Consider the following 24,016-nt stretch of genomic DNA (forward strand, 5'->3'; position numbering starts at 1 on the left):
CCATCAGATGAGCACAGGGAGAAAAGGCGGGGTGCAGAAACGAAGGAATTCTATCAGCTGTAGGGAAAAAGTTAAACCGTGACACAGAGTGGAGCCAACAGCTGCAGGTTGTTACGCAATGGAAAATGAGCCAGACCAGAAAGAAAAATACCATGTTTCCTCTCATACAGGGAATCTGAATTTGTGTGTGCAGAAAGCAGAAAGGGGACTGTGATCTAAGAAAAGAGGAAGTGACCTCCTGGGGAGGGAAGTGAGAGTAACAAGTCCCTGGTTCTCCACCTTCCCAGTGCTGTGACCCTTTAATACAGTTCCTCGTGTTGTGATAACCCCCCAACCACAAAATTAGTTTATTGCTACTTCATGATTGTAATTTTGCTGCTGTTATGAATTGTCATGCAAAGATCTGATATGCAGGATATCTGATATGAGTCCCCCGTGAAAGGGCCATTTGACACCTCCAGTCCCCCTCAAGGGAGTTGTGACCTAGAGGGTGAGGAGCGCTGGAAAGCGGAAGAATGAACTGCTTGGAAGCAGAGGGCAGAGCGGATGTGGGGGTGAGGCAGAGAAGGCGGATGACTGAGAACGAAGTATAACGGCATAAATGTGTGGAAATTCCAGAGAAGCCCGTGACCCCAGATGTAACTTAAGCAATTAGCTTTAAAAGACTTGCCCAATAACCTCCTATCTGATGGGAAGATAACAGGGTGTGTGTAATGCCCACATAGGTGCACGTGACAAAGTATTAATTCTTACATTATCTCTGGAGAAGAAGTGTACATCTCCCTGGCACTAATCCCCCAATTTCCCTGTGGATTTCAATTTTCATGATAAAAACTTGAAAAATACTTCGAATATAAAATTGAAAAAGTTGGGGGGGTGAATAAAATAAAATTCATATCTTTTAATCCAAAGATAATTTCTACCTAGTAATAGAACAAACACCGTACTCACCCTTGGGTAGTACTGAGTAAGCATTTGGAAATTCTTATCCTCAAAATATTTGCTTAAGCATTCCATTCTGGTTGCGAAGACTTCTCCATTTCAAGGACAGGACATAACAGCTGAGAGTTCTGACCAGGGACTATTTTCACTTATTAACGACTTTCAAAAACTTAGTAACTAAAAATAACCCCTGATTTTGCTACTCGTGGGTTAGAAATTTGAGGAAGGGCTTGGCCGGGTAATTGCTGCTTCCCACCAAGCTGCAGCTCGATGTCAGCCCAAGCTTGGGGTTTCGGAAGGCTCCACGGGATGGGATATAGAGGACGGTTCCCTCATAGGAGCTGCAGCAGTGCCCAGCCATCCCATCTGGCCTCGCCAGTACGAGATGCTCTCAGGGAAGTGAGATTTCTTACGGCACAGAGTACAGTCCAAGACTCTGAGCAAACCAAGCAGCTCTGCTATTGTTGTAGCTGAATGTCGAATCCCCTCCTGAAGCCCTAGGGGACAGGCTTGGTTCCCAGAGTGGTGTCTGGACAGTGATGGAATCTGTGGGAGATCTAAGGTCACTTGGAGCTGTAGGACCCAGGCTCATATCATCTATCTTCTTCCGAGCTGGAGATGTGGCCACTCACACGGACATGCATCCTGCCAACCAGCCAGCAGAATGGCCCGTATTAGACTTGAACCTTCCAGACCATGAGCCAAAATAAGCCTCTACTTCATAGACCATCTGTGTCTACTATTTTCACATGATGACACAGAGGGACTAATAATGTACCTTTAATAACCTAACTCTGCATACACGGAGCTGGACTTCAGTTGCAGCTTCCTGCAGGATGGAGGCAGCCATTCCCACAGTGTCTGCTAATTGGTGGTTTCCTCTGGGAAGGTATGGAGGGTCTTGGTGAGTTTTCAGAATTTGAGTTCTTTTTCTTAAATAGAAACCTTGAAATATAATAAAGGTATCACATCTCCATACTCACGAATACTGCCTGGCCATTAACCATCCCACCCCACCTATGCCTGCCCTAAGTAAGAGCATTAGCTGAACACACCGTAGTCAAGCTGAGACTCCATTTCCCACTCTACCTGTGACTAAGAGACCCAGGCTGGGCTAAGTTCTAACAAATGGAACATGTGTGCATGTGTGCACTGGAGGGTGATGTGGGCACTGATGTCAGTCTGTGAAGAACTGTTTGTTCTCCCTTTGCCTTGACTCCTTCCTGATGCCTAGGTCCATCTTGGATGGTGAGCCTACAGCCATGTTGAAGATGATTCCTTCCTCCATCTGCCTGTGCCTGTAAATCAGCACTTCTGCAGATGGGTGTGGTCTTGAAGAATGCTACTCTTAGCTGGGTGGTGGTGGCACACGCCTTTAATCCCAGAACTCAGGAGGAAGAGGCTGGCAGATCTCTGAGCTTGAAGTCAGCCGGGTCTACAGAGAGTTCCAGGACAGCCAGGGCTACATGGAAAAACCCTGCCTTGAAAAATAAAACGGTAAGACTACTCTCGTGCAACCCTGGGCAGGCCTCACCATGATAGGAGAGTTCTCATGGAACCCTGGAAGGGTTTTAGGAAGCTTAGTTTTGCCCTTCTCCAGGTCAGGATTCTTAATGCACTTCTATAACACCATCACCCTCCCTTCCCCAGGAACCTTCTCCCGCCACGACTGGCTCTAGTCTTGCAGGCCTTACAGCACAGATGGCTTCCCACACCTCACTCCCCTTCTCCTCAGTAACAGGAATCCTAGTTTAACTAAAAATCAGTTTAGCTGGCAGTTACTCTGATTGTCTCCTTTGCTGAGACCATGTCTGTGCGTTCTGTTTGTGGCCATGGACCTGTGACCAGGCACTGACTTCAGGTTCCCAGAAATGAAAATAGCCCTTCTTTAGCCTGTCTTCCCTGCCTCCAGCCTAACCTGGGTGATGGCTGGAACTCTTGTAGTCAAGGAGTAACACCTAGAATGGAAGCTTCAGGCTAAGGAGGGCGAGACCAACACGCATCTGAGGCTCTGATGACATCAGGAGGCACCAAGCCAGCTCCACATCACCTACCTCTCTTTAAGAATTTTTAGTTGCGTGTCTGTGCCTGTGTATGTCTATATACAACATGCCCCAGGAAGCATGAGCTCAGATTCTGTGGAACTGGAGCTGCCAGTGGTTGCAAGCTACCTGATGTACGGGCTAGGAACTGAACTTGGGTCCTATTGCATGTGCGGTATCCACTCTTTAAACAGCCATCTCGCCAGCCTCTCTCGCTCATTTCTTTAGATCCAAATTTCCTGTTGTCTGCAGCTAACTCTAGTTCTGAGTCATTTGTGTTTTAGTAGAGAGAGCCAGACTTCAAATGAGCGAGGGCAGGCAGCCGAGGCAGAGCACTCCGACTTCAGTACCACGTGGTCCTCATGTCCATAGCCTCTAAGGCGGCCACTCACCTTCCTTTAGACCCATGTGAAACAAAGCAGGGGGACCAAGGTGAGCACCGGGAAAGAAAACAGAAGATTTCCACGGGACTGGCTTCATGTTGCTTCCAGACATTAATTCATCTTCATAACCTTCCAGAAGATACTGATCTCACAGGACGAAGTTCTGGCAGGCTCCAAGGTCTCTCTTCTCCAGAGTAAGACATGCAGATAACGGGCCTGGTGCAGGGTTCGGTCAGGCCCTTCACCTGGATAACTGTTGGGGGCTGCAGACCCCTGGCCCCTTAACTTTCTTTGCCTACCTCAGACCCTTTGCCTGCTGGAGTGAACTGAGCAAAACAACTTGTTTACCTGTGCCTGCAGCTGCTCTGAGCACGAGACCCTGAGGGCAGGGGAGTGGGTTCTGGTGAGGCCTGCAGCTGAAAGATCCCGAGAGCTGGGGCATGGCTATCAGCTAAGGGTCCCTATATAAGCTTCCCTGGAGCACAATAAAGTTGGCACTCTTGTATCAAGGATGACCCGTGTCCTCGTGTCTCTGTCTATGTGTGTGTGTGTTTAATTCTCCAGCCTAGTTCCCGGCTCGTGTACGGGTGCTACGAATAATCTGTACCACCATGTTTGGTCTCTGGGCCTCAGAGGCAGTAGCCCTCGATCCCTGACCTGAAGGGGTCTCTAACTTTTGCTTCAAACAAACTCCTTGAGATGTGCCCAGGCTAGCCAAGTGCTGAGTAGAAAACCGGGCCAACGGCTCCTGGAGTGGCAAACCACCTGATGCTGCAAAACTCCCACCTAGAAATCTGAGACCCATATTTCTTAAAAATGAGGCTAACATTATGTTACATAAACTTATTAGTTACGTAAACTTATATAAGCTAAGTATTTGCAGAATTTTATGAATTTTTGATAAATATATGTTCTATTTGCGTGCAAAAGAAGTCTGGTAGGATCCTGCACCACAATATAAATCTGGTAGAGGCATGGATATTACTGTAATGTTTTGACTTCCTAAAACAAATATGGAATAAAGGGGAGAAGACATTCTTAAAGTAAGATTTTCAACCAAGTGCTGTCATTACCCTCTTACTCCTACCCTCCTGGTCTTTCCTAAGAGGTTCAGTCCTCCTGGCAACCCACCCGACAGGGACCAAATGGAAGGTGAAGTCTACTGAAGACTCGGAAGCCTTGCCACAGAGACTACATCCAATACATTTGTCTACACCGGGGTGACTCTCAACGTGACCTAGAGAGGGTGAGACCATAGGGAAGATAAAGATAGTGGTCCTGAGCCCTCAGAGTCATGAGTAAAGGGTGGGCATAAGGAGGAATGGCAGTGGGTGGACCAAGGGGTGCTGAGTAGGAACAAAAGCAGAACCACAGCAAAGCCCCGAGGCAGGTGACCTGGGACTGTGGAATCTCTGAACTGTAAGAGAAGACAACTCTACATTTAACACCGCGGTGTTTTCCAGCTGGTGTACACATTGTTGTCCACAAAAGCATCAGGGATCCTGTCAACTATGTACACATGACCCTCAAAGCAGAAAGCTAACGCTTTGGGGCACACTTCAAAAGCAAACAGAATATGAACAGACCTCAAAAAGGGACTCATTTCGAGGAAAACCTGAGAAGCCAGGCTATTCTTAAGCCTCTGCACAGCTTTAGCAGGCTTCATATCATTCCGTTCCTCCTCTTCCTGCTCTGTACTTCCTGGACTCACACTAACATGCCCACGATCCAGGGCAGCCTGGTATCACGCGCTGCCATGGGGCCAGATGAGGCTGGGGAGGGATGAAGGCACTGAAGGATAAAATGGACCGGTTCCATATCTCAGTTCTTTACAGCACACATTCCATTCAAATCCTGGGTCTGCCCCAAGCATCCCCGATCAAGTTCGCCCCTATTGTGCCTGCTTCTCCACTGGTAAACAGCAGCCACACAATCCTGGCAGTGTTCAGAACAAAGCATTTGGCCAGAGGCTGCTAAATGCATTAAGTGCTGAGAACATGAAGTCCAAACTACTCCCCACTCAATGGTCTGAGATGATGTGTCTCCTCTCTCGGCAGCTACAAACAATGGGCTATCTCCTTTCAAAATCAGAGTTAAATAATTCATCTCAGAGCAGCAAGGGGAGACACAACCAATGTAAAAGTTCAAGACGAGTGAGGAGGAGTCCATCGTTTAGGCCTGCACTCCTGAGCCCCAAACCAAAGTCACTAGCTCCTCCTTCTTCCCTTCTGGACAGAGCTTACCCAGTGGTCTCTAACAAAACTGGCCAGATCCAAATTTGACTGTCATTCAGTAAGATCCAGGGTTTTAAAGAATCACTTTATAAAAAATTTGGACTGGGGAGGTAGCTCTCAGCTAACAAATAACTTGCTGTACAAGAGGACCTGAGTTGAACTGCTAGAACCCATGTAAAAGGCCAGCTGTGGCAGCACTGAGGTAGACTGGTAGACTCCTGGGGCTCGGTGGCCACCAGCCTAGCGTAATGGGTAAGTTCTATGCCAGTGGGAAAGTAACACAGACAGTATTTTGAGCAGTGACATGAGGTTGACCTTTGGACTCCATAAAAGTGCACACGTGTATCTACACATACACGCACACACACACACACCCCAGCAGGGAATGAAACTTTTTCTGGAGTGCACTGACTGTGATATGGGTGAAGTCTCAGTAAACACTGAGGGTGGAACAGATGTGCTCTGGCTGTCACTGAGACCACAATCCCGAGTCTTAAGTGCCACTGCAGAGCCTGCCCTATATCCGCAAACCCTGGACTCGTGGGCAGCTTGCTGAGGTGCCCAGTAGACACTGCCTGAGTGAGCCAAGGGCACACGCCACAAGACAGCCCTAGGAGGGTTGAGACGCCATGCTTTCTGCAGACCACTCCCAGACCCACTTGTTAACCAACTTGAAGATTAACAGCAGGCCTGCAGCCGGGGCCCTCCCCACAAGCCAGCCTGGCTACCCCACCTGGTCCCCTCCTCAGCTGTCCCTTGCCCTCCCCCAGTTGCAGCTACCCTGTTGTTCTCATTTTCTGTCCTTCTAGTGTCCTCATGCTCTCTCACCTGCCTAGCTCTTCCCGTAGACTTCACTCCCTCCCTCTGTCCCCTCCCCCCCACCGTTTTTACTTCCTTTCCTAGGACACAAGACAAGAAACTCAGACAATTCAGCCTTTATTTTTGAAAATAATTCTGTAGATTTAATTTTCTTCCATGAAACTAAGGTCAGGCAATAAACAAAAACACACAAATTTCTCTCCAACCTGCAACCTGCAGCTTGGCAGGGGGAGATGTGGGAATGCTTAGGAAGGCGGGACAGAAGCTGGTTTGGGGCCAGAGATGTCCTGGGATACTTTGCTCTGAGATGGCCACCAGGAGCCAGCCCTCAGGGAGGAGCCTCTACACCAAACCCCAGGGGAAAAGAGGTACAGAAGTCAGCCCACTGTCTCCCACTAGGCTGGCACCAACTCCTCCTCACGGACACAGAGAGAACTGACTTCCAGAAAGGAGGGTGCCCAAGTACGGGGCTTTCCCGACAGCTGGCCCTAGCACAGAAATTGCTCTCCCTTTCCACCTCCCATCTCCCAACCACAAGCTGCTGTGCTGCAGGAGAAGAACATTAGAGAGTCAGCAGGAAGAGAGGCCAGGAGGCAGTGGCCCCTGGCACCCCAACAACTCCAATCTGACCCTGAGAGTGAAGCCCCTTTGGTTAGTCTCATTTGGCCACAAACCCATTCTTTCTTCCATAACCTAGCCCCACACTGGGGGAAGGTGAAGAAAGGGAGAATAGGTATATAAGGTGGGTTCATGTTCTGACAGAAGCCAGGTCAGGGTCAACAGGCCTGGTCAAGAGAGCTAGAGCTGCCAAGTTCTCTGCAGATGCCCTTCGAGAGAACACCCTGGCCCCAACAAGCTCAAGCCTCCCCATACCACACAGTGGTTTCTTGTTCAGTATCACCAAATACACCACACAATAGTTCTCCTGATAACAGGAGTATAACCCTCATCATGGTTTGTGCACTAGAATGCCACTGGGGAGGGGGGCACAGAAATAGAGATTATAGACCCAAGAGGGAAACACTGACAGGATGGTATAGCCCAGGAACTGCAGGCCTGTCTCAGCTCATGGTATGCCAAGGAGACCCAGCAGGGAAAGGCAGGTGCTAATTCCAGCTAGGATCATAGCCACCCCAGGTCTGTGGGGGTGCCAGATGGACACGCCGGCCCCGGAACTGGAAAGTGACAATGCCCCGATAGCCAGCCCTGGGGACACCGGACTTGAGGTCATCCATGACACCCAGGGCCTTAGCAAAGGCCTTGAAGCTGTCTCTGCTAGTGTACTGTACCCGCACCTCCCCCAGTTCCTTCTGATCATTGGTCCTCACTTTCTCCACCTGCAGCTGGGGGGCACCATAGACACGGGCAAGGAAATCCCGGTCATAGGCCTCCTGCTGCAGGTACGACAAGTCCAGCTGGGTGAAGGACACGAAGTGCTGGTTCAGCTTGATGAACTTAAGATGCTGGTCAAAGAACTGCCCATGGCTCACACCCTTGCGGCCAAAGGTCATCGTTCTCGAAATTTCTGGCCGAATACAGGCCCGTCCCTTCCGCTGCTCAGGTCTGCGCATCCAGTCGTCCCAGAAGGCCTTGGGCCACTTGGGTTCCAGCTCTGCCCACAGCTCAGCCAACAGCAGCCAGCCTAGGCCAGGAAAAAAGTCTGTTCGATAGAGCAGCTCAGGTTTGCTCGAGTCTACCATCTGCTCCTTGCCGTTGTCATTCCAAGCAGACACACACCAAAGGGAGGGGTCTGTTTTCAGCAGTGGATAGGTGGCCTGGAAGTACTCAAAAAAGTCTGGTGCCACCTCCAGATCATCCTCCACGACTACAACTGCTGGGAACTTGAACTTGTTGAAGATCTGACCCAGTGCCCAGCGGTAGTGCCTGGCGATCTTGTAGTAACCCTGGAACTTGCGGTGGTCTGGCTGTACAGCAATGTTACTCAGGTCTGGCTGCCGGATGTGTGTGATAGCACTGCCATAGGAAGCAATGACCTGTGCTGTCTCCTCATGCCCACAGTCCTGGCTGACGATGATGGGGAAACGCTCAGCTGAAGGCCGATAGTGCAACAACTTATCCAGGCAGCGCCGGACAGTGCTGCGGTCACAGGCAATGACCAGGATGGGGATCACTGTTGGTGAGGGGGTCACAGGCACACGGGGCCAGGCTGGAGGGGCCACAGTGGGCACTTTCCACCTCTGGTTCCACAAAGCATGATGATCCCTGATTTGCTGCAACAGTCCCCGCTGCCGTTCCAACTCTACCTCAGCATCCTCAGCCAGGCGGATCACCTCACGGGAGAGGCTGGCGGGGTCGTCATCAAGAGCACTGTCTGAGGGTAGCCTGCCAGGTGCTGGGCGTGTCCAGAAGAAGAGGAGCAGTAGGGCATTCCAGCCCACAAAGATAATAGCACCCCAAAGCACAAGCCCTGCAGACTGCTTCTTCAGCATCCTGGCCCCCACAGGGGAGGGCAGGCAAGGGGAGGGCTCAAGGCTGCCTTGGGCTTGCCTGGCTCACTTTCCCAATCTAAGGGTTGATTCTTCCGCGCTGAGATTAGGAAGAAGCCATGAACCTAAAGAGGAGAGAGAAAGCCAACTGTTACCTCAAGTATGTATAATTCCACATGCCACAGGGGGGAGGATGGGCACAGGGAGTAACTAAGGAAAAAGGGAAGCAAGGAGGTGGACTGCAGGATCAGGACGGCATGCTCTACTGCTTCAAAATGAGGCAGAAAATGATGGTAGTGGGATAGGACAGGAAGGAAGGAAGGAAGACAGTCACTCACTCACTCCTGGTTCCCTACCAACCAGATCTCATTTTCTGTCTTTCAGCCAGAGTCTAGTTCAGAAGGAGGGAGAGGTAAGACCATTTAACCCCCATTCTTCAAGCCAAACTACCCTAAAATTACTGATTTTTTAAAAATCAAATATCACACCTGACTTAGTAAGGAAACACAACGAAGGAGAATGTTTGTCTTTCTGTGTTTGGTTATTCTGTTTAATACAATGACGTCAGAAATAACGCCAGGCTGCCGACAACACTCGTGTTTATGGAGGCACTGCCTACAATATTCAAGTTATGGAATCAGCCTCAGTGTCGGTGACAGACCAACAGACACACAAAATGTGCTATAGATATACAATGGAGCATTACCCAGCTCCTGTTGAGAGTATTGTGGTAACATACCAACAACAAAACAACAACTGGAAAATAGAAGAGGGGCTGGATGTGGCAGCACATGCCTTTAACTCCAGCACTTGGGAGGAAAGGGCAGGCACATCTCTTGAGTTTGAGGCCAGCATGGTCTATAAAGCTAGTTCCAGAAACAGCCAGGGCTACATAGAGAAACCCTGTCTGGAAAAACCAAGAAAAAAAGAAACGAAAATAGTAATTATATTAATCTTAACGTCATGCTGCCCACAATCTCAGTGGTTGTTAGTCAGCCAATACAAGTGAAACAACTGAACTGAAGCAAAACTCTGTTTGCTGATGTGCGGGTTTCTAGAAACAGTACACAGCAGTCAATGGCGCGTGCAATGGCCTTCAGAGCACAAAAAGTAATTAGAAGTAATGGAGATGAAAACCCTATGCAAAATCTATGAAAACAAATATTTAAAGATAAACTTAACATTCAAAAGCCTGTATGAAACAAAATTACATTTCCTAAAAGAACGTAAAATACTTCAACATCCTTTTACTTGAATTACACTGGACCATCAAAAGTTCAATAAATCTGCTTTTGTGTGGAGACAAACAGGAATATTTGCGCAGAAGAGTGGTGGAGGGACTTGTTCAATGAGATATCAAAATAATAATTACTAAAAGTCTGCAATTAGACTGTGTAATAAATAAGTACACTATGCAATGGAACAGAACAAGACCATAACTATTATACAGGAATTTGGAAAAATATAGGGGTAAAATTATATCTATATATGGATAATTTCCAAGTACACCAGAAATTCAAACAAATTAAAAACAAAACAAGCAAACCAACAAATGAAGTCTAGGAGGAAATATGGGAGCTGAGGAAGGCTTTCTAGGTTTGACTCTTGGTGCAACAAAAGCAAATTGATGTTTTTCCTTACTTGAAAGCCTTTTATATGGGTAGAAAGAGCACAAGGAAACAGAATGGACTGAGCACTTCTGCAGCATCAATCACTGACACACATTATCACACTAGGGGAAGACTTCAAATAACAGAGGAAAAAGGGGCAAACAATTCTATAGAAAATGAGCCAATAAGGGTAGCTCATAAGAAATACATATCAGAAAATGTTCAACTTCAAGCATAAGCAAAATGCAAATTTAATAAATACTACTCATGAGACTGACAAAAAATCCAAACCTGTCTCAAGTCTCTTAGTGACCTCTGAAGAACTGAAGCTCTCAATCAGGGCTGGAGGACGCTAGTAAATTTTGGGGTGAGTGGATATGTTTATTGTCTTGATTATCATGTTGATTATAGTAATCATTTTATGGAGATATATATATCAAAACAAACTGTACTTTTTAAACATGTGGTTTACTGTGTGTCAATTATATGTCAATAAAACTCTTACAAAAAAGACACTAAAGGCTGAAGATGTCTCAGTGGTTGCTTTGGCAGAGGACCAGGGTTCAGATACCAGCACTCACAAGGTGGCTCACAACCACCCACAACTCCAGTTCCAGGGGATTTGACACTTTTTAATCTTTGAAAGTACCATGAATGCACACGTAGAAGTAAGCAAAACACTCATTCATATAAAATACAAAAAATAAAATTTTTAAAAAAATTTAAGTTACTAATCATACAAAGTAAAACTGATCTAGACAGTAAGTTAAAGTAGATATAATAACCAGTATCTATTAAGGTATGCAAGAGAGCACCCCAATTCTGAGGGAATACACACAAATATTTAGAGGCAAAGGGGTGCATAAGAACAGGAAGCAGCGTAGCTGCACAGGTTGAATGGGGCACACCCTCAACAGCACATGAACGTGATTATCTGAGTGACACTCTGGAAGGCCATTTTCATACCTGAAACTTTTTTGGAAAAACTGTTTCTAAATAAAATTTTTTTAATAAATAAAATAAGGCAATGTGGACTCCATCTGAATAAACTTCATCCATAAGGTATTGTCCCAGCTGGGCACATTCAGTAAGGGGAACAAAGCTGATGGACCAGTTTTACCTTGAATCTCTCAACTGCATACCTGCTCCTGCCAGGCTTTTCAAGGGGTAGGACACAAGAAAAGGCCATGGTCTCAGTGACCCTTCACTGCATTCACACCTCCATTCGCTATCCTAGCTCAAAACCTTAGGTTCCAGATCTACTCTCTACAGCCCTGTGATTTGGGTCCTGTCGCCCCAAGCCCATCTGCCCCCGCAGTTTCTAGAATGCCAATATTCACAGAAACTTTAGGTCATTTCCACTCAGCTGTGGCATTACATCCCTACTTCATTATACTAGTTTCTTGGGAGAGTTGAGATGTACCAATTGCCAGGTTCTCCTTTACTCCCCTTCAAAATGTGGTCAATGTTGAAACTTTCCCTATATTCCCATGGCCAGGATTTCAGGGTAGCCCTATCTTCCTGCCTTCTAAGTAAGTGTCTAAGCAGGAAAAGGCTTTAATACAAAAGGATGGGAGCAAGACAAAGAGACAGAACTTCATTAACTTAAGTGCTGTCTTCTGGAATAGGGGAGTGGACTGTCCTTGAATCGTCAATGAGACACTTCAAACCTACCTACACGTTTTCAGGCTGGTGGCAAACCCTCAAGAAATCACCTTCAAATGACTTTTCATTTTCTCTAGGTGTCGAACAAGGTGCAATGCACCCACTAGCATGCAGATCAAAGCAAGTCAGGATTGCCTGCCAGCAGGATTTTTAGCAAGTCTACAAACATTTCGAGTGGCTGGATGGCTCACAGGAAAACCTCTCTCAGGCTCTTGGTTCCTTCCTGCCCTCCTTCCCAGCCCTTCCATATGAACTCTTCAACAGCACTTGCTTGTTTTGCCACGAAGAGCGCAATTCCTGTTGTGGGAATTTCTTCAGGCAATAGCCTTTTAGATACTAGCCCATTAGGGTGTGGTCTGAGGTACTAGAAGCACAGGCAGAAGGCACGCTCAGCCATTTTTCCATAAATGCACACTGACCACGAGTGATGCCCTCTACAGCAGCTGCCATGTTTAGAGGTGTGATCCAATTCAGACCTTGGCTGGCAGGGTGGACAAGCTCCTGAGTCCTTTCAGGCACCAAAAGAAGGACATAGCAGACATGCATAAAGTCAGACAAGAAGCACTGCTTGGCATCACCCTGTATTTTTCTACATCTCTAAGACTCAATTTTCTCACCTCTAAGATAGAAACGATCATGGAATACCTCAGTATGCTGCTTTAAGAATTAGTGAGATAATCCATAGCGCATTTAGAACAGTACCAGCTATACAACAAAATAAATGTCAAGATATCTTTCATGTCTTCAGATCATGACAGTCCACCCCCCTATCACTGTCCATGCCAGGGAAACCAGCAAAAGGCAACACAAGGATTGGATCAGCTCCACGCACTGCCAAACTACAAACTTCAGCATGCAAATGTGCATGCAACCTAAGTGTCTTCAGTGTGGACACCACACATATGCACAATCCCTCCACTGCTACTTCCAATCCAAAACGCACCGACAAACAGTTTCCTAAACTCATTCGACAAGAAAATCCCACAGCTCCACATTTGGTGGCGTTGGATCTAATCTAATATGGGGCTGTTTATATTCTCCACCCCACTTGAGTGTCTACTCACATTTTTGCTACAGAAATGAACATAGTGGATTATCATGCACTGTTCTTAGAGTTTTTTTGAGAATATCATACAGTAATATTTTGATCACAGTTTCTGTCACACACACACACACACACACACATGCAACTGACAACGACACCCAAGGTCCAAACCCACCCTTAACTCCTCTTGTTTCGCACTCCCATTTGTGCTGCCCACAGACTCATGATATGGAGCCATCCACTGGAACATGGATGACCTAGCAGAAGTCACACCTTCAAAGAAAACTCATTCTTTCTCCTCCCCAAGCCAGTGGCTGTTAGGGGTGAGGGCTCATGAAGAACTCCTCACTCGGTACTAGATTCTAACTTCAGAAACATGGCTAGCCCTAAAAGCTTCAGAGTTCTGCCAAGGGTTGAAACAGTTCCCCATTCATCGCCATTCTTATTTAAAGCCCTCAACCCCTTTAAGCTGTTAATCTGGAATCCCTGGTAGTTCCCCAGCTGAAGTGACCTACGTGTGGCTTCTCTCTAAATAACCTCTGGTAGCAGGAGATACTCGGACACAGTAAAATTAAGAGAGGCTGCCACTACCTACATGGAAGAAATTCAAACTCCTTAGTTTGACAAAAATGTGTCAAGTTTAAGTTGTGGATCATTTGTTGTTTTTTTTTTGTTTTGTTTTGTTTTTTGTTTTTTTTTTTTTGATTTTTCGAGACAGGGTTTCTCCATAGCTTTTTGGTTCCTGTCCTGGATCTAACTCTTGTAGACCAGGCTGGCCTCGAACTCACAGAGATCCGCCTGCCTCTGCTTCCCAAGTGCTGAGATTAAAGGCATGCGCCACCACCGCCCGGCTGGATCATTTGTTTTAATGATACAAAAGTGTATTGCATTCTTTTATGTTGCATTAGTTTAAGTCTGTGAAGCTGTGTTACTTTGCCTGTCTAAAACACCTGATTGGTCTAATAAAGATCTTAACAGCCAATAGCGAGGCAGGAGAAAGAATAGGCGGGGCTGGCAGGCAGAGAGAGTGGGAGAAATCTGGGAAGAAAAAGGTGGAGGAGTAAGAAAAGAAGAGGACACCAGGGAGCAGCCACCTGGCTACAGAACAAGCCATGGAGTAAGAAGAAAGGTATACAGAATAAAGATAAAAGCCCAGAGGCAAAACATAGACAGAATCGTCTAAGTTAAGGAAAGCTGGCTAGAAATAAGCCAAGCTAAACCCAGGAATTCATAAGAAAAAAAATAAGCCTCCATGTGTGATTTATTTGGGAGCTGGGTGGTGGCCCCCCAGCAACAGAAATGGGCTTCACAACTGATGTGCATCCTTCTGTAATCGCCATTTCTACCATGAATGACATGGATCCCACATGAGCCTTAGGACTGGGTCCTTCCCCAGTAACTGCTTCCGCACACTGGTGTCTTTGCTCCTGAAGTGCTGTTACCAGTGCTCCACCTAAAAACATTCACATTCCCTAGGCGTATGAAACATCCCAGACACATACGACCAAACCTCCCTGTGACTACTCTTCCTCCGCACTCTCTCCACGTTGTAAGAGAATCTGGTCATCCCTTCCTTAGCTCTTATCTCACTCCTTAGGAAAAGAGGCTCCGTGTCCTCTACACCTGCTACAGTGCTTGGACATGTGAAGTCTTGAGAGGCTGCATGAAGGACCACTTCTGCTACTAAGGAATCCATAGAGAATGAAGGTGAAAACAGCAGCAAAAGTGAAGAACTGAACTTTCCACAGAGGACTGCCACATCTCCCCTTCTGGAAGCTCTTCATTCAAAATAATGTCTCTTCTTCCTCCATAGGGGAGGGTCCACATACCTGCCCTGTGATTCTGAGGCGACCTATGACTCCTTTAAGTTATCCCTAAAAGACAAGATGGCTGGGTATGATGGAGCACACCTGTAATCTCAGCACTCAGGCAACAGAGGCAAGAGAAATGCCGGAAGTTCAAGACTAATCTGGGCTGCATAGCAAGACAGGACATCCAACGTGTTCCAGCTGACAAGCTCAGCTAGCATTCCCGCTCACTACTAGAGCTAACCACTAAGGATGGAAAGGAACCAGCTATATCTGACTGCAACAACAAAGTCCACTAAGTTTGGGGTGATTCATTACAGCAGACTGTACTTAAATGAGAAAATGGAACACAATCTCGGATAAGTAGGGCGAGTGCCCCTCTCTACCTGCCACACTCGGGTCCCAGCCCAGACTTTAAAGACTGCTCTACTCTCACCCATTTCTTATCAGTAGTTTTTGTTAACTTACTTAACTTATTGGCTTAAAACTGTGACAATCATTTATTCCTTCACCCAATGTCAATAGTTGAAGAATTTAGAAAATGGGGCAGAGGGAAGGACCTGTCTCTGCCATTTGTCAGGACCTTGGGCTGGAAGACTCAAATGCTGAGGGCTAGGCTCCTGTAGATGGTCATTTTCTTAACACATCAGTAGTCTGACGTTGACCTTAACTGGGACAGTGGCTGGAGAGCTGGCTGGAACACCATCATGTGTTCTTTCCAAGGGCTCCAAGACAGCAGGTATAACAAGCAGAGTTCTGCTATGACAAGCTTGCACTTCCGCATCTAGCCTCTAAGGTCGATTCCATCCATGCTTGCCCCCTCTCTGCCAAAGGTGTTCCTTAAGCGACAAGTGAACAGAAATGGTCAACTTCCAACCAGGATCAAGAAAGCAAATGTTATACCTAGCTTTTAAGGATCAAGATGGAAGCAATGTTACTGAACTGTCCCTCCTATTTCTTTCTGCCTTGCCCACTATTTTAAAAAGCACAGCTTAAAAATCCAGAGCACGAAGAACACGTCACAGACAATGGCTAAGTGAACTACTTTCTGGTTGTTATACTCTGTATAAACTTCACAGGGAAGGAAGAACTGAAAAGGAGTCAGAGTAGATATGCTAAATAATTCAAGGGTGTAGAGGGTAAGACCTGGGGGAAAAGGTGAAAGAGAAACGCAATGCTGGTACAGCAAAGCATGAGAGCCCCACAGCCCAGCAACAGCAAGCCCCCAGAGCCCCTGAACCAGTAACCTGATGAATCATTGTATCAGTTCCTCATCTGTAAGCAGACAAGTTGACTTTGGTCATCTCCAAGGTCCCTGATGTCTGGATGACAATAACAATTTCCCGATGTCCTAAGTAGAAAATTAGTTTAACTTGTTGCAACTGCCACAGAGTTTGAACACACTGTGGTGGAACCTGAGAAACAGAAGCAGGGATGCAATGCCGCCATTATTAGCGATCTCCACACTAAAAGATCAAGTAGTCAGCCAGGCGGTGGTGGCCTTTAATCCCAGCACTCGGGAGGCAGAGGCAGGCGGATCTCTGTGAGTTCGAGGCCAGTTTGGTCTACAAGAGCTAGTTCCAGGACAAGCTCCAAAGCTACAGAGAAACCCTGTCTCGAAAAACAAACAAACAAACAAACAAAAAGATCAAGTAGTAGTGACTGAATATGGGAAGACTCCAGAATCAAAATTTTCCCGTCTTGATAGCATTAAAATAGGCAGACAATAATACGGGCCAACGATGTTCTTAAGCACGAAAGCCATTGCAGTAGCAAGGGTTAACGAAAATGAAGCTTTGGGCTAAGGCCACTCATCCATAGAGACAATTGGGTGGGCCAGTCCCTCTGAACATTTCGTAAAATGGGGGGCTCTGCACCTCTTGGGGGGCCCCCGTTTCACACACATTAGCAAAGAGATCAGGGAAAAGTTTTATTGCCAACTTACATATTTCAATATTGAGTCAATTTTCCTTATGGCTAGGCAAAAACAAGCCCTAGTAACTTATGAAGCCTAGACTCGGAGGAAGCCCACTTTCTATTCCAGTCCCCTGCTCCCTCGAGGCGACCCCACCTCTCCCCGACCCGCCGTAGCAGTTCCCTCCAGCCGAGTTTCACAACAGCCCCTCCCGGAGAAGCCTCCCCCCCCCCCCCCAGCTAAAGGCCGGGAATCCTGCCGCTGAGCGCGAAGTTCCCACTTCCCCGCGCGGGGGAGACTGCGCGCTGCGCAGCCCCGGGTGGGCCCGCCACTCCAACAGCCCGGGCTTTCGGGCATACTCGGAACTCAGACCCGAATCCCCTGGCCGCGCGGCCTCCCTCCGCCGAGCTTCCTGCCCTCCTGAGACCGTGGACGCCGGCATCCGCTGACCCAACTCACCAGATACTCCCAACTCTCCCTGCCTGGAACCAGGCTCGCTCCGGACCGGCGAGACCCAGCGGCCGCGTCCCGTCTCGCCGGTCTTCCTGCGGCGCCCGCCGGGCCCTGCCAGCGGGCAACGTGGCCCTTCCCCGGGAGGGCGGGGCGGGGCTCCCTTAGCCCCCTCTGTTGGTCCCCGCCCTACCACGGGCGAGTCCGCGCTGGCCCCTCCTTCCGGGGCCTGCCTCTTCTGCTGACTTCCCGATCACCCGTCAAGACCTAAACAGCGGGTTTCCCCCGTCTCCCAACTTCGAAAGGCAGTGGTAGAAGAGATGTTTGTTTGGGGCCCTTTCCCTAGTCACAACTCTCAGTGTACACCCTCAGCCTCGTCCAGTACAGACTTTCCCCGAGTGTCCCTTAATCCAGCCCAGCCCATGAGTCTAGAGCTTTACCGACTTTGACGGTGCGGACTTGGTGGAGTGTTCCCAAGTAGAGCGTTCATCAAACCCAACACGAAGAACCTGGAAACTATTGCCTATACCCAAACCAGGAAAGCTGCAGAGTTTGAGCTGGAGAAAGACGAGGGGTGAGTGCAGTGCGAGCAAGCAACAAGTACTAGGTGCAAAAAGGGAAGCCGGGGAGGAAACACCTGCTGCCCGAGGCGAGCCAGAGCTAGTCATTTCGATTCTTTCTTGTTTTTTTTTTCTGTGGGTGGGGAAACCAGAGATAGGCCTGTGCGTAGTGTAAGCCCTAAGCCCAAGGGAGGGAAGGAATCAGAGGCTTTAGTAGTAACCCTAAATGGGTGTGTGTGTGCCTGGACCTGGATTCCTTGGTATTTTAAAGTAAAAGAAACCTGGAGGGAGTTTGAGGAGGGTGGAGACAAGCACTCATCAGAACCCCGGGGGACCTACGTGCTCAGCAAGGAATGCCACAGTCGCAGCCTGAGAAAGGGGAGGGAAAAAGCAAACCAGGAACTTCAGGGCCTGACCTAGGTGTCAGCAGCGGCCCTGGAGCAGTTTCTGAGGTCTGAGTCCTGGGTAATAGGCCACGCAGAGCAAGCCAGATTTCAAGGGCTGGGCCATTTTGTAATTCAAAGAGGTATCTGAGAATCCCTACCGTCCACTCACCTCTACCACAACCTCACCCTCCCACATCCTGTTGTACCTGACCTTCACGTAACCCTGAGCTTCCACCACCCATCTCTTACCCTGCTGTCTTCGCGTAACCCTGAGCTCCCACCACCTATCTCTTACCCCCGCTGTCTGGGACTCTTAGGGCTCCTTAAGCAGGTGAGGAGTTAAAATTCTAAGGAGTCACTAGGTATAAAGTCACCCTTCCCTCCAAGTCTGTTCTCCTGACCTCTCCGTACACTCTCCCGGCATCACCCCCATTCTACAGACAAGTCTGGGGCTTTGGGTTAAGTATACATTTCCTGTCAAGTCATAAGCCCTAGCCAGATTTTAGATTTAGGCATTCCAGCTTCCAAACCTAGCACCCACGTGTCCTTGAGAACTGCTGGGACAGCTCTGTGCCCACGGGACAGGAACACAGTGGGACAGCAGAGAAATCTTGATAGCAGTTGGAATCCCGCCCTGAAGTACAGGAAAGGCTGACACGTCAGTGGAGTGGACTGGGTGTGGGTGTGGTGAGTGAATGCCCACCATTTCCAGTTTAGCTGACTGCACAGACTATGACAGGAAACTCAAGCCCATGCATGTGCCAAGAGAATGCACTGTTTGTCTACACCTTTGGTCCTCTTCTTACTTCCCGTAACAACTAAGTGTAATTTCTCTATAAGTACAAAAAGTTGGGAAACCGGTCCTTAGATCCAAAATATAGGGAGCTAAAATCACCATCCTGGATAAAAGACATACATAACGGGTACTGAAGATGGGAAGACTGAGCAGCCCAGGCCTTCTAAGGCAGTGAGACAGGAAACAGGTGGGGAGAACACAACTGACCACCATGTCCATCTTTGCAGTCCTTTGCTTATATTCCAAGATAGTCGCCAAACACAAGAAGCCCATCCCCCTCCAAGATAGGAACACGGAGTTGAGATGGGATGAGTTTTTAAACAGGAGGAATAGATAGCATTTGGTCCAAGCAAAAAGAATGTATCAGTAATGAAGCCTTGGGCTCTGGAGGTTGCACTGGGGAAGAACTGAAGAAACAGGAGCTGGATGTCGAGACTCTGGGGATGAGCATGGGATCAGATTATGTGCAAATGGAAAAACAGGAAGATCTAGTCTCAGGATAACAGAGAATTAAAAGGTAATACACTTGCCTGCCTACTCTACTAGCACACAAAAACAAAACAAAACTAACGAGGAAAGTAAAAAATATTCCAGGAACTGCCCCTTATAAACTACAGCCTAGATACCCCAAAGTGCTTGCAGTTTGGAAAGAATTCATGCTCTGAATTTGTGACAGATCTTTACTTAAAAACATAAGAGGAAGCAAAACGGAAGTGTTAAACTCATGTTTTAGTTTCTTTTATCATTCCTCCTAACATGTCTGCCCCAAACCACACAGCGATACGGAAACTCAGCTCGTTAACAACAGACCACTAAGCAATGCCTATGAAATCTTTTCATTAGCCACCTCCAATTCCTTTTAGAATAAAGGAAGGTCTAAATAAATTCAGTGTAAAATCTCCTGGCTAACAGCCTTGTTAAACACTTGAGTGTGGTACCCTAGCAATCTGCTGGCCCTGTGAAAAAGTTTGAGAGAAATGTCTAGCAGAAGAATCAGCAGGGGACAGGAGAGCTAGTGCTCTGGCAGGTCAAAGACTCTAGCTCACACTAAGGAGGAAATGACTTACCAGGGAGGCTGTCAGGGCACCCAGTTTCTCTCTCTCCCTGGAGGCTGCTGTAAGGCAACTCAGCACTCAACTGCACAAGAGTTAAGGGGTGTGGCATATGCATATGCTTATGCCACACCCCTTAGGTGAGCTCTTCCTGCTCAGGGCTTCCATAGGTCCTCCTCAAACAAGGAAAGCAATCCTCAAGCGCTTCCTTAGAGTGAGGTAAGCTGGATAACAGCCTGGACACTTGATTGACATGAACACTGGTCAATGCAATGTAACTCCTCAGTACTTGGGGTGCTGTAGGCACTCCACGTAGGATAAGGAAAGTTCCAGAACACACCATGCCCTGCAGGTGGCTCAGGAGGCATCTTGGCATTACATAGCCATAAAGAGATCACTGTGATACCTGTGTATAAGCAAAGATTGGTAACCATGCACTTGCTCAGTAGATTTGGGGAAGCTGACACATCGACACTGAGACCCATACATATACAGCAGCCTGGCCTCCAAGGGGGCCGTGACAAGCTTCAGACAAGACAAGGAACAGTTCAGAGCCAGAAGACCTACCCAGGCTGAAATGCCCAGCCTTCAGGCCACTGAGCAAAGACTGGGACTCCTATGGCGAGGAAGAACAGGCATTGTTTTCAGTGGATGTGAGGTCCCTCTGTAACTGATTTACAGGCTTCATGACCCTAGCCCTCGCCACCACATGCTGCTGCCTCAAATGCAGGCGCTGTGCGTGCGTCCCCTGCTCTTTGCTGTTTATCATCACTAGGAAAAGCAGGCACCTCGGTGTAGGGAAATTTTCAAAGGAGGAGCAGGCAGGTACAAAGACAGCTAATAACTAACTTGCTTGGGTTATGAACAGTCTGAAGATAAATAAAAGCCCAAGAGATGTCAGTTTGGAGCCACCTGGCACCTGAAAGAGCAGACAAGGATCTGAGAGAGGAAAAAAGGTTCAGCACCCACTCCAAGAAATTGGGTTAGGTCTTCTCACTGGTCCTTGAGACTTAAAACTTCCCCAAGAGGAAGTCGCTGCAAAGCTGAGTGGAGAGCCATCAGAGCCAATGCAGTATCTGACAGGATCCCCTTGAGTTAAGCTTTCCTAAAACTGTTCACCTTTTACATAACATGATGAAACAAATGCCAGGAAGGCCTTTAAATAAGATGTCTGCTAAGGCTGGCAGTGGTGGTGCACACCTTTAATCCCAGTACTCAGGAGACAGAGGCAGGTGGATCTCTGTGAGTCTGAGGACAGCCTGGTCCACAAAGAGAGTTCCAGGACAGTCAGGGCTGTTACACAGAGAAACCCTGTCTCGAAAAACAAACAAGAGATATCTGCTTATGGCTCTGGCAAGCATGCTCATTCAATAAAAGAACAGAACTTTCATCCAGAGCTTTTCTATGTATTACAATAAACAAGAAATCAAGTAAAATTGATGTGGCTGTCTTATATGAACAAGGTCTTTCAAAAGGCAAAATTATTTCGCTTGTTCCTAGTAGCAACCTGAGTGAAGTATTGTCTGGTGTGACGAGAACAGCACAGGAGGTGATTAACGTGTCTCAGGCTGCACACTGAACAGGAAAGTTGGAGCTAGACCACAAATTGTACTGCTCCCCAAACTCAAGCTGTTTCTGTTCTTTCCATGAGGGTTAAAGACCTCAGCTTCCTTACTGGGGAAAAAGGCAGAGAGACAATTTAGGGAGTTATCTAGCCATTTCCTAGTCCAGCTCCCCCTCTACCCCTCCCTTAGTTAATAGATTCCCAAAACTAAGCAGTCTGCTTCTGCCAGAGTGAGTAATCCATTTCGGTCAGTCCAGACCAGTCTGAAATCCTATTAGCTCACTAGTGGAAAGGCCTTGAAAGGCACCTAATCCAACAGCCCTGCAGCCCGATTGCCTAGCAGGCTCTCCTTGACCTCACCTCACCTATCTGAGCTCACAATTGCAGGCACTCAAATCCTTTACCAGCTATCTGTTGTAGCCTCAGTAAGGGACAGGCTAGGGTCATTATCTGCCCCTTGAAAGAGAGGTAGAGGTGATGCTTTCTGTGTACCATCAGAATAAGGTTCTTTTTCATCAGGGTACAGGAGGTGCCCTGACTTTAGACATGGCTGCCTTCCCAGACTGTCCCCATTCCCATCTCCTGCACAGCAACAGCAGGGCACCAAGTGAGAAAGGAGGAAGAACCTTACCTTTCTTTTCTTCTCTCAGTGGCTCCCCTGGAGATCATCAAGCCCCCCACTTAATACTCCATTTTCAAACTGAATCAGATTCACCAAAGCACAGCTTCTCTCCACTTATCCAGGTCCAAAGTCCATGGCCCGGTGGACCCTGACAGGGAGGAGTCTGGGGGGGAAGGGGTGTGTCCAGGCCCCTCCCCCCCCACTGCTGATTTCCGTGTCCCTTCCAGGCGGTTATGACATCCCTTCATCCAGCTGGCTTCTAAAGCTCAGAGGCTCGTGGTAGGCCGATTCCAGGTATTATGCCATCTCCTGCTCAAGCAAGAGAAACCATCCACTGGTCCACTTGTGTTCTGCTGGGGCTCAGGAGAAGAAACAGGCTGTAACATCGACATGGCCCAGAGAAACTCTGGGAACCTGTGGAACATTTAAACATTATGACACTCTCCAATCTTTCTGAGACCTCCATGTTGACTATAGTCCTTTACCGTGTTCAGCCAACAAACGCTCTTCTTCAACTACTCCACACAATTTGTACAAAAAGTACATACTTCATACACAAACTGTAGCCCCATCATTCTGAGCATACGTGTATGTGTGCTTGGGTCCTAACTATTCTCAGTACAGACATGCAACCAAAAGTACTGTCAGTGTGGAAAGACGGTCCTCTAAAAATACAGAAAATAAGGTCCCACGTTCTAAAATACCACTTACTAATCCTCTCTCTCTCAAGCTTCTCTGGGGGTTCAGTGTTTTAATCTCCTACCTCCTGTCAATGGGACTGAATCCTACCCAGACCTAGATGTTGGCACCTTCCACAGGCATCCCCTGCAACCCTCACCTCCCCCACAGCTTCCGAAACTATGCCAAGGATGTAATTCCCAATTTCTTTCAAACTCCTTCTCAGAGCCACTCCCGAGAGCACTCTCCTGGACTATCTGAGGCCTGAGTCCTGCTGGCAGAAGCCCCAATTTCTCAGTCTGGGAGCCCTCCTTGGTGCCCCTGCCCTCTGTGAGTTTTACAGACGTACGGACACACGGACACACACGCGCGCACAGGCATGCACCCCTCTTCCTGTAGGGGCGTGGCGGACACAGTACACCCCCCGCTAAGAACTTAACTCCTCCCACCCTTCCCTTCCGAACCCCGCGCTCGGCGCTCGGCGTTCCCACGGCACAGTGACACGGAGACCCTCCCAGCACTGCGAACCCTCGCTTCCACCGCGCCTGCGACTCGGTCCCTCGGAGCACGGGCTCCTTACCTGGACCCCGCCCATCCGATCCCGGCTGGGAGCCTCGGCCCTCCCAGCTCCAGATCCAGGCCGGGTCCGGGTCCCAGCCGCCAGCAGGCCCCACCCCCTCGACCCCCTGTGGCCCGGCCCTCCCCTCGCGCTCCTCTCCCCCCCCTCCCGCCAGGCGCCGCAGCCACTTCCGCCCGTCCTCCGGAAGTAGGTCCCGGGCAACCGCTGCCTCCTCACATCCCGCCCATTGGCCTGGTCCTCGCCGGCCCATCATCACCACCGCCGCCGCCACGGGAGCACGGGAGGTGGGTCTGCACGCTTGAGCCAGTTCTACAGTGTTGGCGAAGTGGAGGACGGGGCGTTGGAGAAGCCCCCCGTGAGGACGTAGCCGGGGGCTCGGGGCGAGAGCCGTACGCCGGGGGGCGGGGCGGAGGCTGAG

General features: G+C 48.4%; 1 protein-coding gene across 4 annotated transcripts; it reads right to left on the reverse strand.

Moving 5' to 3' along the window:
* Window positions 1-6,521: 6,521 nt before the first annotated feature.
* Window positions 6,522-23,714, reverse strand: LOC121463859 (alpha-1,3-mannosyl-glycoprotein 2-beta-N-acetylglucosaminyltransferase-like). Of its 4 annotated transcripts, none has more exons than XM_041676381.1 (3): window positions 23,599-23,714; window positions 22,350-22,754; window positions 6,522-8,992 (listed from the first exon to the last, which is right to left on the reverse strand). In XM_041676381.1, the coding sequence occupies exon 3, from the start codon at window positions 8,868-8,870 to the stop codon at window positions 7,527-7,529; it is 1,344 nt and encodes a 447-aa protein (XP_041532315.1). In that variant the 5' UTR covers window positions 8,871-8,992; window positions 22,350-22,754; window positions 23,599-23,714; the 3' UTR covers window positions 6,522-7,526. The 4 variants fall into 4 exon arrangements, with proteins under 4 accessions (XP_041532315.1, XP_041532316.1, XP_041532318.1 ...); XM_041676382.1 differs by lacking the exon at window positions 23,599-23,714 and adding an exon at window positions 23,483-23,570; XM_041676384.1 differs by lacking the exons at window positions 22,350-22,754; window positions 23,599-23,714 and adding an exon at window positions 20,170-20,245.
* Window positions 23,715-24,016: the final 302 nt, after the last annotated feature.

The sequence above is a fragment of the Microtus oregoni genome, unplaced genomic scaffold (genome assembly GCF_018167655.1).
Source record: "Microtus oregoni isolate MIOR12 unplaced genomic scaffold, Mior012 000027F_ref0000203, whole genome shotgun sequence".
Taxonomy (NCBI): Eukaryota; Metazoa; Chordata; class Mammalia; order Rodentia; family Cricetidae; genus Microtus; species Microtus oregoni.